The 16,441-nt window shown below is 41.0% G+C and overlaps 1 protein-coding gene across 1 annotated transcript; it reads left to right on the top strand.

The window, feature by feature from the left end:
• The first annotated feature begins 12,026 nt into the window (after positions 1 to 12,026).
• On the top strand, positions 12,027 to 13,010 carry LOC123456658 (melanoma-associated antigen B4-like). Its single transcript, XM_045140524.1, has one exon. It carries the CDS (start codon positions 12,027 to 12,029, stop codon positions 13,008 to 13,010), a length of 984 nt encoding a protein of 327 aa, XP_044996459.1.
• Positions 13,011 to 16,441: the final 3,431 nt, after the last annotated feature.

The following is a 16,441-nucleotide window of genomic DNA, read 5'->3' as shown; positions in this document are numbered from 1 at the left end:
GGTGACCTGTTAGCAATTACAATTGGCTGAAGATACTCTCTTCCTGATTTCAATGTGATGAGTTTATATCACTTGACTGATGGATGTGAGCTGAATTCCACAATGGGTTGTGGGTCTCCTTGTCTTTGAATTTAAAGGAAGCATCATCAGAGGTAGCAGAATATGGTTTACTTCTATAAATCTAAGCAAAGAGATATCATCAAGCAACCAGCACCAAGTACAGAAAATGAGAATTTTAAATTGACTTTACATCTTAGGGCTAGGCTTTAGATTTGCCCTAAATGTACTTTAGGGCTTGGCTCTGAGATCTACCCTCAGTCATATACCTCCTTTGAATAAGACATATCAAGGAGAGATTGGACTAATATAAATCAATAACTATCAGGTAAACATAATAAGTGATGACAATTTTGGATCTTTGATTTCGAGGCAAATGGTGGGTGACTAGTCAGGTCCAGGCAGAGGCAGAAGGCATGAATTTATAGTTTAGTACTGTAAGCCAGCATCAGGCAGGACAATCTATTTGTTTGAATTTTGGTTTGTATTGTGATATTTTGTAGTTATATTCTCTTACTGGGTGTTTAAGGCCATGTAGGCAGCAAAAGTGAACTACGTATTATACCTTAGAGGTCGTTAATGGTTCTGTAAGAGAAGCTTTTAGGGAGGAGTTATATGATTTTCAGCATTGTCATCTGCTAGGATATATGAAGGCCATGTTGACCAAGTAGGCCTCCCTCTTTTGGGAAGCCTGTAGGACTGATTTTCCTCCAATGTGACTATCCTGTTGCAGATAGACTGATTTGGGGGTCCATCTCTGGTTCTCTTGTTCTTCCCTGATCAAGAAGACAGGCAACTTGCCAGAGGCTAGAAGTTAGCCAGTGTCTCAACATCTCCTGTGGCCTTCTGACCTGGGAACAGGAACTAAAATATTGGTGATCCTTTTAACTCTGATGTTTCTATCTTCCCTTGGCTTCTACATGTGGTTTTTAGTCCCTCAGAGAAACTGTATACATCTGATTAGCAAAACAAATTTAGTTATAAAGGTGCAGAACATATCTGGTTAACAAAACAGATCTGGTCAGAGAATGACACAATAGTTTAATCATTCTGATTAGCATTTAATTTAGTTTTCAGGTGATGGTGTGAGCTATATCTGGAACACAGGAGACATGTACATTTCATCTTTTAAGTATCTGTCAGTTAAAAAAAATAGGCAGAACATGTTAGCAGTCCTGGAAACAATATTTTATCTACAACTTTAAATCAATTGATTTGATCTAGAAACTTTATGTCAGAAAAAGAAAAGACAGCATAAAAATTTGGCATCTGTGTTTGAGAACAACTTTGGCCAGTACGTATACCTATGTAGTTACCAATTACCCCACAAACTGGAAGCAGAACAGCAGAGTTTATGATCATTTTTCTAGAATAGGGAAGATAGTGTATGTATCAATATATCTATAAGCAATGAAATTAAGATACAAGAAATGAGACAATTAGAATGAGGCATGGTGGCACACACATTTAATCCCAGCACTTGGGAGGCAGAGGTAGAAGGATCACTGTGAGTTAAAGACCACCCTGAGACCACATAGTGAATTCTAGGTCAGCCTGGACTAGAGTGAGAGCCCACCTCAAAAAAAAACAAAAAACAAAAACATAAACAAAACAAGCAATGAGACAATTATTAAAGTAAAACATTGATTAAGACTTATTATACATAGCTTAAGAATAAAGCCCAACCTGATCATTGTTGAGCTAAATTAGTCTGATTTTAACATACATTAGAAACATTATGACAGACATAAAGTGATTTCTTCATTAACTACCTTTAGTCATTGAACCATTTTTAAGTTTAACATAAGGCAATATTTATGACTGATAGAATATATGAAGCCTGGACAAACTATATTAACATTGTTTGTATAATGCAAGTGCCCCTAGGACAGGAGTTGTTTCCTCAGTTTCCCTAAGAACAAAGTCACAATGACTAAATCACCTTTTATAAGACTTAGACAATAATCTCAGTGGTGATCACCCAATAAAACAGCATGAACAAGACAGGAACCATCTTAAGGTTACAGGGCTTTTTCTGTTCTTGTTTTTAAAGATAGAATAACATTATTAAATATTAAAAGGTTGTCAAATAGAGGAACATAGCAAATTTGGTTGACAACTTTAAAGCCAGTATTTTACAACCTTATAATAATTATTATTATTATGAGTAGCTTCAAGTTTTAAATTTACAACCTAGGGCTGGAGAGATGGCATAGCAGTTAAGGAATTTCCCTGAAATGCAAAAGGAACTCAGGTTGATTCCCCAGGACCAAGGTAAACCAGGTGCACAAGGTGGCACATGCATCTGGCATTTGTTTGCCATCTCTGGAGGCCCTGGTATGCCTATTCTATCTCTCTTTCTCTCTCTATCTCCCTCTGCCTCTTTTTCAATCTCTCTGTGTCTTTCTCTCTCATTCTCTCAAATAAATAAATAAAATTTATTTTTTTAAAAAATTTACAACCTAAATACCATAACATCCTGCAAACAGCTATGGCCACCAATTGTTAGTCTGATAAAAACTCTAAGCTAATAGTAATTTTAATCTCAAGTCGTCTGTAATGTGATTTAGCATTTTAAAACTTAATGAACTTTGCCTTTAAGCCTTCTGATTTTTTACTCATACCTTCATCTACATATTTTACCTTATAATCTGTGGGCCCATTTTGTAACAATCTTTTTAATCAAATATTCAATATCCAACATTCAAAGGTACTTCTCCAGTTTATTTTTATCTAGTTTATCTCATTATAATTTCCAGCAAAACTTTTATTGTCCTTATCATAAGACCTGTTAATATGACTATTTAAGTGTTCTTTTGTCTTTTGCCTTCAAAAGGCTCTTTAAAATAATCTTTTATAACAAAGAGTAGACCGACTTGACTTACATTGTTTATTGTGAATATACATATAGATTTGATCATTTGTTGATTTTTGGAACTTGTTTGTGTCAGATTTGAAACATATTTTAAAAATAAGAAAGCAGATTAGCACATTAGTAGAATTTTCAAAGAAACTGAGTACTGAGTACTTCTCAATCTTAATACAAACCTTGGGCCTGTTCTCTGTTGGCAGTTTCATAGAAGCATAGAGAGATAAAGTAAACTTAAAACAGTTAAATGTCTCATAAGAAGACCGCATCTGTCTGAAGCAATTCGGGATTCACCCATCATCATATTGGAACCAGGACCCTGAGATTCCCCGTGCCTGAAACTCCCCCTGGCTCTACAAGGATAGGACTTTTAGAAAGCAGGGCTATCATGGATTTCTCTGGGGGTGGCATTAGTCCAGAGAGGATTTCACCTTCTCTCCCTGTCCAGTGAGACTTGTTTCTCAGGATCCCCCTCATATTCCAGGGCCTTCTAACCATCATGTTGGTCAAGCCCTGCTTGGGAAGCACTAAGTGACACATTGCAATTGCAGTTGCCTGCTCTTGTGTAGTCTCATTTGGCCCTTGCCTTGAAGAGCTGCCCCAGATGCAGCACGTGAGAGCAAAATAGACGACTTTCTCCAGATTTCTAGCATTTGCCTGGGAAGGGCCCTAGAATTTTAGCTAATTCTGATTGACCTTTTTCAAATGGGGAACACAACAGGACAGCATAACCCTTCTCTACACGCGTGGAGGGGCTTTTCCTCCTCTTCTGGTAGGTATATGGTTTGGTTTAGTTCTTGTGTTGCTTTCATCATATTGGTTTAACTCAGAAACATTTGTAAAACCTTTCAGTGAGACTTTCATCTTGGTTTGTCTTTTCTATCACTTAATTTCCTCCTCAGTGAGTCGGGCGCCAGAGTGGTCGAATTTCCCAGTGGCCCAGACAACATTATCTCCCTTTACAACCCTTCCTCTTTCTGTGGCCTTGGGTTTTACCAATTTTAAGTTCTGCCAACCTCATTGTTGGAGAGTATGTTAGGCAGCAGCTGTGTGAGGTGATCTCTGGCCTTGAAGCTACTGTTCTGACTCTAGTTGACCGTTTTGTTGTTGTTGATGATGATGTTTTGTTTTGTTTTGTTTTTCCTAGGGAGGGTTTTGGATTTCTCTCTGGACTACAGATAAGCTCCCTGACCTTGTCATTTTATAGCTTTTCGGAGTAGGGGAATCTTGCATTTTTTCCTGTCTATCATCTTAGTTACTTTCAGTGTTTCCTCTGGGGGCCATTCAACATTAGAAGCTGGCTTTCCTAATTTACAGAGGCCTTTAATTTTTCTGGTGTCATTTTACTGTTATAATTTCCTGAACTTTCTGAAGTATGGTTTGTTTTGGGCCATGCAGTCTAGGAAAGTGGCCTTGGTGGAGGACTTCCCCCACAATGAGTTTCTTGCTGTGTTAGTGCTGCAGCACAGGCTCAAAGACAAAGCCATTCTGCAGCCTTGAGGCTGTGAGTCACACGCACACTGTCCACACATTCATATCAAGTGCACTTTTCATATAGGCACCAGATGTCCATCTCCCTAACTTATGCAAAGTTCACACAATTTTTCTTATCTAATCCCATTCATAACCTTGATTGACCTCATTACAGAGACCAACATTGGTCTTATCTAGCTAGTTACTGAAACCAAATACCATTGGTCAACCTGACAGAAAGAGGGCTGTCACCTATCCTCAATATTAGGGCTCGTGAATTCCTCCTCTTGCTTGCTCCTCAGGACCTGTCTAGTCACAATTTCCAATTTCCCCAGGGAATTCTTAATAGGACCAGATGTCTGACTCAGGCTCCTCACCTTCAACTCAGGAATTCTGGAAGGGGACCCTGCAATCATGCAATCATGCCCAGAGCCCACACTTCCCAGTTCCAAGGACCTTTGGAAGGCTGGAAGTCCCAGGAGCAGTAGTCCTTCCTGACCAACTGAGGTCCTGGTGAAGGAAAATCTCTCTGGGGCTTCTGGAGATGTTGTAGAAATTCTCTTGAAAGATCACTCTAATGCAGAATGAGTGAAAGTAGCAGCGATTATTTATTACCCAGAGACCAAAAAGCTTGAGGTAACCCTTCAAAGAAGCCTTGGTCGCAAGTGGAGATTTTGTTTTTATTTTATGGTTTTTATAACCAGGGGGAGTGGAGCGGTAAGTGAACAAACAAGATGTATCAATTTGCATATCAGTCATTTTGGTAGTCACGCCACCCTAACAATGAATTCTGTTTTCCTTTGTTTTAGCCTAAAGTGTCTTTTTTTTAAAATTTTTTTTTTATTTGAGAGCGACAGACACAGAGAGAAAGACAGATAGAGGGAGAGAGAGAATGGGCGCGCCAGGGCTTCCAGCCTCTGCAAACGAACTCCAGACGCGTGTGCCCCCTTGTGCATCTGGCTAACGTGGGATCTGGGGAACCGAGCCTCGAACCAGTGTCCTTAGGCTTCACAGGCAAGCGCTTAACCGCTAAGCCATCTCTCCAGCCCCTTTTTTCTTTTTTAAAATCACAGTCCTGGATAGGAGAAATGTCTCTGTGCATCATGACCCAACGAGTGGCTCTGACATTCTTTCTGCCTCCGCTTCTGCAACATTTCCCTGAGCCATGTTGGGTTCATTTTTGGTCTGCTTCAGTGATGAGGTGTTGGGGGACTCTGGGTCTCTGGCTCTCTGATTTGGTAGGAATTGGTTGTTTTCGGTGTCAGTTCCTTCACCCTTGTGCTGGTACCCGGTTCACCAAGAAAACAGCACCCTTGCTTGATTCACCAATTACTCTTCGTTTCAGCTGGGGCCCTTTTGAGGTATTATGGGGTGGTTCTCTCCTTAGGATCTGTGTGTGTCTGAAAGAGGGAAGCAGATTCTTCAACAGAGAGTAAAGTTAGCACCAGATAAATGGGATATCCCTTATATTTTATAGAGAATTTAATACATGTAGGCCCTTTTGTAGCCCACGATTGGTGGTAGCTTGATAATGGAGAGCATGTTCATGTTTGGATATGGTTCTGCCTTGTTTCCCAGCTCCAGCTATGGCTCCCTTTCCACTGAGGGAATCAGTTAGCCAAATCAAGAGCAGTTGTGTTCCCACCATAGTTTTGCGCCACTCTTGCACTTATGTGGGCATCACGACAGGTTATTTGCCACTAAGTAGGCTAGACCATGAGTTGCTTAGACAGATATTGGTCGTTTTCTTCTAGTTGCCCATGTAGCACCTTCTGGCACTAGACACGCTCTCTGGGGACTGACTCTCTTCTAGCTTCCAGCCATGTCATTCAATTTTACATGTCAACCTCATATGGTGTCTTCAGCAGTAGGGTCTTACCGCTAATCTTTGGTAGGTTCTCAAGTATTTTGACAGATTTTTTTTTCTTTTAGGAAACCTTGTAGGTCTCTCTGATCAAAAGCTCATTGTGGATGATAGCCAGAAGCTGGTACTGGGAGTTACAGGTCAGTGCCCACTAAGAGAAGGAAGAAAAAGATAACTGATATTAAAGATTTAGAGAGAAAAGAGAGAGAGAGAGGCTGTAGAAGATGAAAGTCAGTCTTCTTCATACCCTCTCCAGTGCCTTGTCCCTCAGGTGTTCCCTCTAAGGGCCTGGTGAAGGTTCAACCATTTGGTCTGCTTTTTACGATGTAGAACCTTATGGTGCCATTGCTGTTTGGGTCTAGATTTGTGTCTCTCACTCCCTCCCTTGCCCTCCCCTCCCTCCCAACCTGCCCTATTGTCTAGTCCTCGAGATGCTTGCTGAGTATGTCAGCATCTTGGGTAGATTCAGGTTAGGTGTGTTGATGAGTGAGACTATGTGGCGATTATCTTTCTGTGATCGGGTAAGTTCACTGAGAATGATCTGTTCCAGGTTCAATCATTTTCCCTCAAATTTCATCATGTCATTTTTTTCTCAAAGAAATGGATATATGTTTTGAAGCACGTGACATGCCATTTTGATTCAAGATCATATAGACAGAATCAAGACTCTAATGGGCAAAGTAATGGAACCAGCTATAAATGTCACAACAATGATCGGCCTAGGATTGGATGATTTCATTGATGATTTTTATCAGGCTATGCATGAAGAACTAAGGCTAATGGTTCTGAAAGTATATGAAACAAAAGGAAGGCATACTTTCAAATTTGTTGTCAGGAGCCAGTATTATTTGGATACTGATATAAGGGAAGGACACCTAAGGTGTGGAAATTGTATATCAATACACTAATTAACTGTATTTGCAAAAATCTTTCATGAAATCTTACAAATGGTATGAAAAACCCATTACCCACCCCATCATAATAAGCAAGAATGGGTTATTCGATGTATGCAAGTCAACAAGAATAAGATGACACATGAAGAGAAGTGGATCAACAGTTCCCTATAGGCAGGCAAGGCCTTGAAAAATTTGACATGTCTTTGTGCTGATGAAACTAAACATAATGGGATCATACCTCATCATAATGAAGGCTATCTGTGACAAAGCTACAGCTGATATCCTTACTGATTGGTGTATGTCTTAGTTATCTTTCCAAATTATGGGGAAGGACAAAAAAAAAAAAAAACAGTGTAAGGGAGGTAGGGTTTATTTTGGCCTTCAATTCTTGGTTTCTCTCCCTGCCTTTATTTTCTCGCCTTGATGGAATTTAAGGCAGTATAAGACAAATTAGGACATTTTCTATCCATAAGCTGCCTGTGGTTGGGCATTTTTACAAAGGAATTAGACTGTAACTGACAGAAGAAATGTGCATAGAGTAACAAGACTGTTGATATCATACACATGATTGTGTTGATCTTAGTCTTTGGAAACTAGTTTATGGGGAGAAATGAGGAAGAATTTGGATATTTGATTTAGAAAAGCCTTACTGTGCTACCAGTAGAGTTTAATGGGCCACTCTGGTGGAAGTTTGGGGAGATTACAAAGCTGAGACAAAGGTGGACTGAGAAAATTCCGCTCCTGAGTTCCCAGATGGGAACAAGAACAGAATTTGGGTGAGAAGTTGTGGCTAGGAATTTCATGTCATATTATGGGGGAAAAAAAAAAAACTCGCTGCATTGTACACATATACTTAGAATGTGAATGAAGAGCTGAATACAGATGTAATAGACATATGTGTTAGGCAGAGTAAATTGCAAGGCAGAGGGCATTGGGTTTGTGATATGACTTCTTTAAGAGACTGTTTTCTCTTATCTGCAGTTAAAAAGGAAAAAAAAAGAGAAGAAATAAAAAGCTTGCCACTGGAATAAATGTAAGGAATTTAAAGAAATGTGTGCAAATTGAAAGTTCTTTTTACAGAAACAGCTTCCACTTAGGCTTGTATTGTTAAAAAAAAAAAAAATACCACCATTAAATATAAACCCTATCTGTTCACTGGGACAATAGGAGGGTATCCAACCTCTTGAAACTCTTGAAATTAAGATTTCAAATACTTTTGAATGGTTAATGTCTGAAGTGAGAATGCAAAAAAGGAGTCATGGGTAATGTCTGAAGTGAGAATGCAAAAGGAAGCATGTGGAAGCATCTAAAACTGCGTACTGTGGGTACCATGCTTTATAATGATGTTGGTAGGCATGCCAACATGATACTTATTTTGGAAGAATGAAAAGTGCTTGATATGTTTGTCATAGAAATATTTTATCATTAATCCAGGGAAGAACTGAGGCTAAGCAATGTGAGATGGAGTCAGAGTTTTTGTATATAGCCCATGAGAGGCCACTGAGTGAAGTGGTAAAGGTGGACCATATGTAGTCTTGAGAATCCAGGATGTTACTGGAGGCAGGAACATGCTATGTCCACAAGTGTACCCTGTGGAACTGTAGTGGATTTTTCCAAGTACAGAGCACACTAGTAGCAGTGCTGGTGGATAAATGCTACCCAAGGATTTTGGAAGGAGAATATTTAATCATGTGTCCCAGATACCAGACATGGAGCTGAAGAACTTGGTGTTTGCCATGTTTGGTTTTGGTATTTCCTTGACATGTCCAAGTTCCTTCCCTATGGGAATGGATTTTTGAATAGTGTTGATACTGGCAAAGTTTGGAGGAACTTTACAAATTGGATTGGCTGTGTTTTGTATGATTAGACGGTCATGAAGCTCTTGTGGTCAGGGGCAGATACTTAATATCCCGATTATAGTTATGTTCTGCACGGTTATGGACCTTATAGGAGGTAGACCATTGATTTTTTTTCTAAATATTGAGTTTTATTTATTTGAAATAGACACAGAGAGAATGGACACACCAGGATCTCTGGCTACTGCAAATGACCTCCAGATGCATGTTCCACCTTGGGTATCTGGTTCATGTGGGTCCTGGTTAATCGAACCGAGGTCCTTTGGTTTTGCAGGTAAATGCCTTAACCACTAAGCAATCTCTCCAACCAAAACTTTGTTATTCGAAGCATAACCCTATGGGTAGGACATGAGGTAATAGCAGGACCCCTTGTGTGGCTCTCTTTGAACTTCCTCAATGTTGATGTGGCAATGTGAGGTCAGTTTTGCACCTGTCAGGCTTTCCTCACGATGATGTCTATTACCATCTGGAAGTGTAGACTGAACTAAACTCTTTTCCTTCTAGAAACTGCTTCTGGTTGGTTATCTTCACCCATCAATAAGAAAGTAATTAATCTATTTTTTTTAATATGGCACTAATTCTATTTCTGAGGACTCAACCCTTGTCACTCATGTACTTGCAAAGGTTTATCACTTGCTACTATTTCAATATGTGAGTTTGGAGAGCAAAATCATTGTATCAATGGCAATATTCATTGTTTCTTTTTTTTATTCTAAAAATCACCTGAACGTTTATGTTAGTTGTTACTATTATTCTGATGAAACAGAGATATTTAGTTTCGGATTCATTGCCCCACCTCAAAGCTGAGACATCCCAGCCACTCTGAACAATGTAGGATTGCAACGGTATCCTATAACAGAGAGGTCTGTTCTGAAACAAAAATAAATAAATAAACGAATGTACTGTCACATTAGGAAAATGACCCGTGCCAGAAACAGCGAAACAATGACAATAATACAGGGGATGGTAAAGCAGGACAGAGTCTTATGTTCCAGACATGCCCAGAATAGTGAGTTTCAAGACAGCCTGTTCTGCAGAGGGAGTCCTTGCCGAAAGATGAGGGGAAAAATAAAAAAAGGAAAAGGAAAAGGAAAAGGAAAAGGGAAGGGAAGGGAAGGGAAGAAAGGAAAGGAAAGGAAATGAAAGGAAAGGAAAGGAAAGGAAAGGAAAGGAAAGGAAAGGAAAGGAAAGGAAAGGAAAGGAAAGGAAAGGAAAGGAAAAGAAAGGAAGCTGCAGGAACACCAAGAGAGGGCACAAGAGGGGAAGGTACTGAAGTGGAGATAAGGCAATGGGATAACAAGGGGAAAGAGGGTGATGAATCCCAGGCATAACAATAAGACAGATCCAATAGAACTTGATGCATTTAAAGTTGGGAGGTCGGGCTGGAGAGATGGCTTAGCGGTTAAGCGCTTGCCTGTGAAGCCTAAGGACCCCGGTTCGAGGCTCGGTTCCCCAGGTCCCACGTTAGCCAGATGCACAAGGGGGCGCACGCGTCTGGAGTTCGTTTGCAGAGGCTGGAAGCCCTGGCGCACCCATTCTCTCTCTCTTTCTCCATCTGTCTTTCTCTCTGTGTCTGTCGCTCTCAAATAAATAAATAAAAATTAAAAAAAATCAGTACTAAAGTTGGGAGGTCATTGGCATGGACCAAGCAATGAAAACTGCTCCCTCTGATGTCACACTGAGGAGTGGGAGCAAACTGAGGTGATAGTTTTGAATCCCAGTAACTGCCTCAAAGGGAAGTCTTCCCTCTCTAATGTAAAATCCAGACAACTAATTTCCTTGGGTTCTTTGAGAACTCTCCTGTCCCGGAACAAAAGAGGCCTGACACAAATCCTCACCCGGTATTCTATTTGAAGAGCCAGCTACCCATAAATGGGGCAGGCGGAAGTGGGGTCCTGATTTCCCATCGAGCCGCCTGTGATTTCCTATCCAGCCGCCTGTGGTTGAGGCCCTTGGTGAGGGAAGTACCCTGCGGCCGTGTCTGTGCGGTGGAGAGGTGAGAGACCTTCCCAGGGCTCTCGAGTTGCCTTGTGGCGCAAGCTAACTTATGAATATAACCCCGGGAAGCCCCACAACAGATCCTAAAAACCACCCCAGGCAGGCCTCCCTGTGAACCGGCGGCCACATTGGCGCAGCCTCTCGGCCTTGGGACTCTTCTCCAGAGTTCCCGGATGTGGACGTTATGCCCAGAGGCCCCAGCCTGTGTGGGCCCAGCAGTCTTCTCCATGAATGGAGGCCTTGGCGGGGGGTTTGGAGGACTATCACTGTAGCATGGAGGGGGGCGATTGCCACTCAACTGAAGTACTGGGGAGGAGGTTTTGAAGACTCGGGAAGATTCTTAATGAGAAGCGGGTGAGCAAACACGTCGTTCCAATATGGCGGCCGCAAAGGTCAAGGCAGGGCTAAATACTTGCTGGTTGGCAAATCAGCAAAGTGGGAGATTTGCACAAGGACCCGGGAACGCTCAGAGTGCAGTGCGTGCTGGAAGACAGCAGAAGGGGCTTTATAAATGAAGCCTAGACAGCATGGTGTCCATTGAATTTGCCAGGTGTGAAGTGTTCTTATGCCCCCCCCCCCGCCGACCCCCACACACACCATGTGGTAGAGGCAAAGACTGTAGCTTTAATTCAGAGCAGCAGAGGGAAGCGGGGACCCAGACCTTGCCAAAAGTGTTTAAGGTAAACCAGAAGCACTGAGACACCTCAACACAGGGACTCTGGCACACATGCCCTGCTCTCGTCTCAGGAGACCACAAACTGAGCTATCATGCATTGTCCTGACAAGCTCTTATTTCCTCCGCAAGGTTGACAGGAAGCAGAGTGGCCACAAAAACAAAACAATTGTGTATCTCCAGAAGCTGCCTTCCAGGAAAATAGGGCAGGATGCCTTATGTAAAGCATGTTCACTCTCTATCCGGTAAGGCATGATACTGACACTTTGTCAATTTCTCCTCTCCAGATTTGGCAGTTTCTTGCCTGAATTCCTGCCTGCTGTCCGTGAGACCAGCCATCATGCCTAGGGGCCACAAGAACAAGGGCCGCTCGCGTGCCAAGCATCACCAGGCACATGCTCAGATCGAGTGTGTCCAGGGAGCTGAACCTTCTGCAGAGGTGGAAGCAGTATCTCCTCCCGTTGGCCACGACGACCTTGCCATGTCCCTTTCTGCCTGCACTCTCCAGGGAGCTGCATCCCCTGGGTCTCCTGACGCAGCCTCTGATGTAGGTGCTGAGGGTACTATTGTAGGTGCTAAAGAGGAAGGTTCAAGCGCGTCTCAGGCAGCAGGCTCCCCGCAGCCCACAGGCAAAAATTCCATCAGTAGAAAAGCCAGTATGTTGCTGCACTTCCTGCTGGAGAAGTACGAGCAGGAGGAGCCCATCAAGCATGCTGATATGGCGAAGTTGATCGGCAGGAAATACCTGACGCATTTCCCTGACATCCTGAGGAGAGCCACTGAGCAGATGGAGTTTATCTATGGCCTAGAGTTGAAACAAGCCAATCCTAGTAGTCTCTCCTATTCTCTTGTTAGTAAGCTGGGTCTCTCCCCTGGGGAAAATCTCAGAAGCAGAAAAGATTTGTCAAAGAAGGGTCTGCTGATGATGCTTCTTGGTGTGGTCTTACTGAATGGCAACCGTGCCACTGAGCATCAAGTCTGGAAATTCCTGAATTTGTTGGGTCTATATGCAGGGCAAAGGCACCCCATTTTTGGAGAGCCCCGGAAGATCATCACCAAAGATCTGGTAGAGGAAAGTTACCTAGAGTACCACCTGGTGCCAGGCAGTGTGCCCCCATGCTATGAGTTCCTCTGGGGTCCCAGAGCCTATGTTGAAACTACCAAGCTGACGGTTCTAGAAGCTTTAGCCAAGATGAATGATACCACCCCTGATGCCTACCCTATTCTATATGAGCAGGCTCTTAAAGAAAAGGCAGAGAGAGCAGGGAAGAAAGGTGAATCTGGGGATGGCTCTGGTGCCAGGGCCATTGGTCATGCTAGCTGAAAGTCCAGGAGAAATCCCAACTCCTAGCTGTGCCCCAGTTAAATTCTTCACTTTGTGTTTTGAAGACCCATCAGCCTTGTAAATAGTTAAGGTTTTATGTCATGGAGGTGGGAATTTATGTCTTTTGGTTTACACCTGTGCAAAGCATATATAAGATACCTATCTTATAAAATTTATTTTGCAAATATTCACTTTGTTGAACAGTAATTTGTTTCATAGTTCAAGTTGCTTAATTAATACTATCCCTGACACATGCATTGAGTGTTACCACTTTTACTAATAAAGGTTTGGTTTGCAAGCAGTGTAAAAGCCTGAAGTATTTTATTTTATTTTTTTTCCTTTTGACCACTAGATAAGGTAACATGTCATTGGGAAAGTGATTTTCATGGAAATGTGATGTGGTCTCACATGGTGTTGATATGATTATTCATAATTGGAGATATAAATATATATGTATATATGTATGTATGTTGCATTTATCTTGTAATATCAATAATTGTTATAACCTTGGTTCTGCTTGGTCTGCTAAAACTGGAAGAAATTGCTCCAAATGTTACCTCTGATTTACTACTGATTACTTCATTCTTCTTTTTTTTTTTTTTTTTTTTGTCGAGGTAGGGTCACACTGTAGTCCAGGCTGACCTGGAATTCACTATGTAATCTCAGGGTGGCCTCGAACTCACGGTGATCCACCTACCTCTGCCTCCCGAGTGCTGGGATTAGAGGCGCACACCACCACCACAGGCTCAACTTCATTATTCTTTTTCAAACATCAAGTGATCAAGTTCTTTTTGGAAGACATTCCCATTGAATAGCACTAGAGATGGCAAGAAGAAAATGACACTGCCACTGTTCAGAGGATTTCATTTTATGAGAGTAGCTATCCAGTTTTTGATTAGGTGGGCTTTTAAAATATAGAGAATCAGTTGATATATGGAAGATGATATTTTTTTAATGAGCCAAGAGTAAATGGTCTGATCAAGGTAATTTGGAGTATTCAAAAATACATTTAACGGCTGGGGCTAAGGATCAATGGTTAAGGCATTTGCCTGCAAAGCCTGATGACCCAGGCTCAATATTTCCAGTTCCCATGTAGGGGCAGATGCACAAAGTGGCACATGTATCTGGAGACTTTTTGCAGTGGATAGAGACCCTGGGGTGGCCATTTCTACCCAATGTCTGTCTCTCTCTGCTAGCAATTTAATAAAAATATTTCTTAAAAGACATTTTCATTATTTTAAATCTACTTTTTCAAACTAGTTGAGAGCTCTGTTTCAGAGTGAGGAACAAGGACATACAAATACAATTTTGTCTCTCTGTCTCGCTTTGTGCAAACAAAATACTGGTTTTTTTTAAAAAATGTATATTTTTGATAGTACTCAGGAGGAAGATTATGAGAACTATTCAAAGGGAATGCTGATTTTCCTACATTGAGGAAAGAACAACCTCATACCTATTAAATATCATTAAATAATTGGTAAAAGCAAGTTTTATATTTTCCTAATGTATGCCATTGGACTTGCACATTGCCCAACATATTCTGAAAACAAGATTCTGCAACACAAGGTTGTTAGGTTGCATGAAAATAAGTGTTACCGCCAATTTTTAAAGTTCATTGTGTAAAACTATGTAGGATGATTTATATGTATTTGTATACCTACATCTTATACCACAGGTTTCATTGAATTTATACAAAAAGATCTTGCAGACTTTTAAGTCTATTAGAGTAGCATTATGCATAGCTGGACAAGATTCTAGTTTTGAATTCTGCTAACGTCTATACTGCTGCACTATTCTAAGCTTGAGGCAGACATTGTGCCATTTATTCATTTCCTATACTATTGCAAAACAGATCCCAAGAGATAAGGAATTAACATGCCAAAGTAAATGTGAAATGAGGTTAAAGAGAGAGACAGACGTAAGATGATTCTGAGTTCGAAGCCAGCCTGTAGGCCAGCCTGGGCTGCATAGCACAAACTGCTTCACAAGAAAATAAGATAGATTACTTGACAATATTATGGCCAGTAATCATCAAAAGATTACTTTTGAAATCACAATCCTTACCTTGTTCCCTATACAAAGTATGTGTACTTTCCCAGATGTTACTTGAGAGGATAACCTTGGCTGGCAAAGATAATGTGTAGACCATTATGCTTTGACCTGGCTTGACATCTCTGCTTCATGCTTCAGCTACCCCATTGCACATCACTCTTACAAACACATCCTGACCACGGCAGGGTCTGCAGTGCTATTAACCAAGGGATTGGAGTGTTGTAGCCTTTCCCAAAAGCCTCCCATAGAAGGTACAGGGAATGACACATGAAAACTCCAAGAGACAAATGCTGCTTAACAAAAAAAAAAAAAAAAGTCACAGAAACTCTAGCCAGGTGCATTCTCAGATGTGGACAGCTGAGGTAAGGCTCTAAGGCTCCTATCTCATCAACTGTTGTCCAGGTACATGGCAATCTTGTTATACATGAGTGACCTAAAATTGGAAGAAAATTCTTTCAATATAAGACATTTTTGCATGTATGACCTGAAAACAAATCTTTCTATGCCTAGCTTATTTCACTTAAGTATTGTGCAATCTCTCTCATGTTTGAAATCCCTAACACTTGAAATCATAGAAGGTGTGAGTAGAATGGTAGCGATCAATAGCTTGGGAGTATAGGGTGGCAGAAGAGATGTGACAGGGTTCATCTCAAGGTAGCAAGCTGTAGTTAGGAAGAAGCTCTGGTGTGCTTTTGCACCATTTGGTGGATACTGATAACAAGCTATTATAATTTCACAATGTTACAAGATTTTCAATATAAAGAAATGGTAAATGGTTAAAGAGATAGAGATGTATGTTCAAATTTAAACATTGCACTATCTATCACTTTATCTCTCTCTCTCTCTCTCTCTCTCTATATATATATATATATATATATATATATATATATATATATATATACACACACACATACAGAACATCACATTAAACCATTTTATTATGTATAATATATGGGATATTTTAGCAATCAATTTTGAAAAATAAAGAGGCAAACATAAACATGGGCCTGTAAGGATGCAAGGGTGGGTCCTGGGGTAGGGACTGAGGGTATATAGCTGTATTGAGAAAAGTTCAAGGTCCCTGAAAATTGATATCACCCTGGAAAGTCACAGACCAAGGTGTAAATGATCTCTCATGACTTTTCTTCCACTGGGGTCTCAGAGAATTGTAAAACTTATTGAGATTTTTAAGACCTAAGACAACAGATGAAAGTGTTTCTTTCTCTGCCTGGAACTAATTCAAGATGATGTGTGACACTCTGAGGGGTGCAAAGCTTTACCCTGTCATGTAAACTGGGAAGACGTGGGCATGGCCAAAGATTGGCTTTGACAAGCAGGGTTACAGGTATATGAAGAACATGACCATTAACAGGACACCA

Source organism: Jaculus jaculus, chromosome X, assembly GCF_020740685.1.
Source record: "Jaculus jaculus isolate mJacJac1 chromosome X, mJacJac1.mat.Y.cur, whole genome shotgun sequence".
Taxonomy (NCBI): domain Eukaryota; kingdom Metazoa; phylum Chordata; class Mammalia; order Rodentia; family Dipodidae; genus Jaculus; species Jaculus jaculus.
Note: the sequence above shows the minus strand (reverse complement) of the source record. Positions and strands in the feature narration are given on the sequence as shown.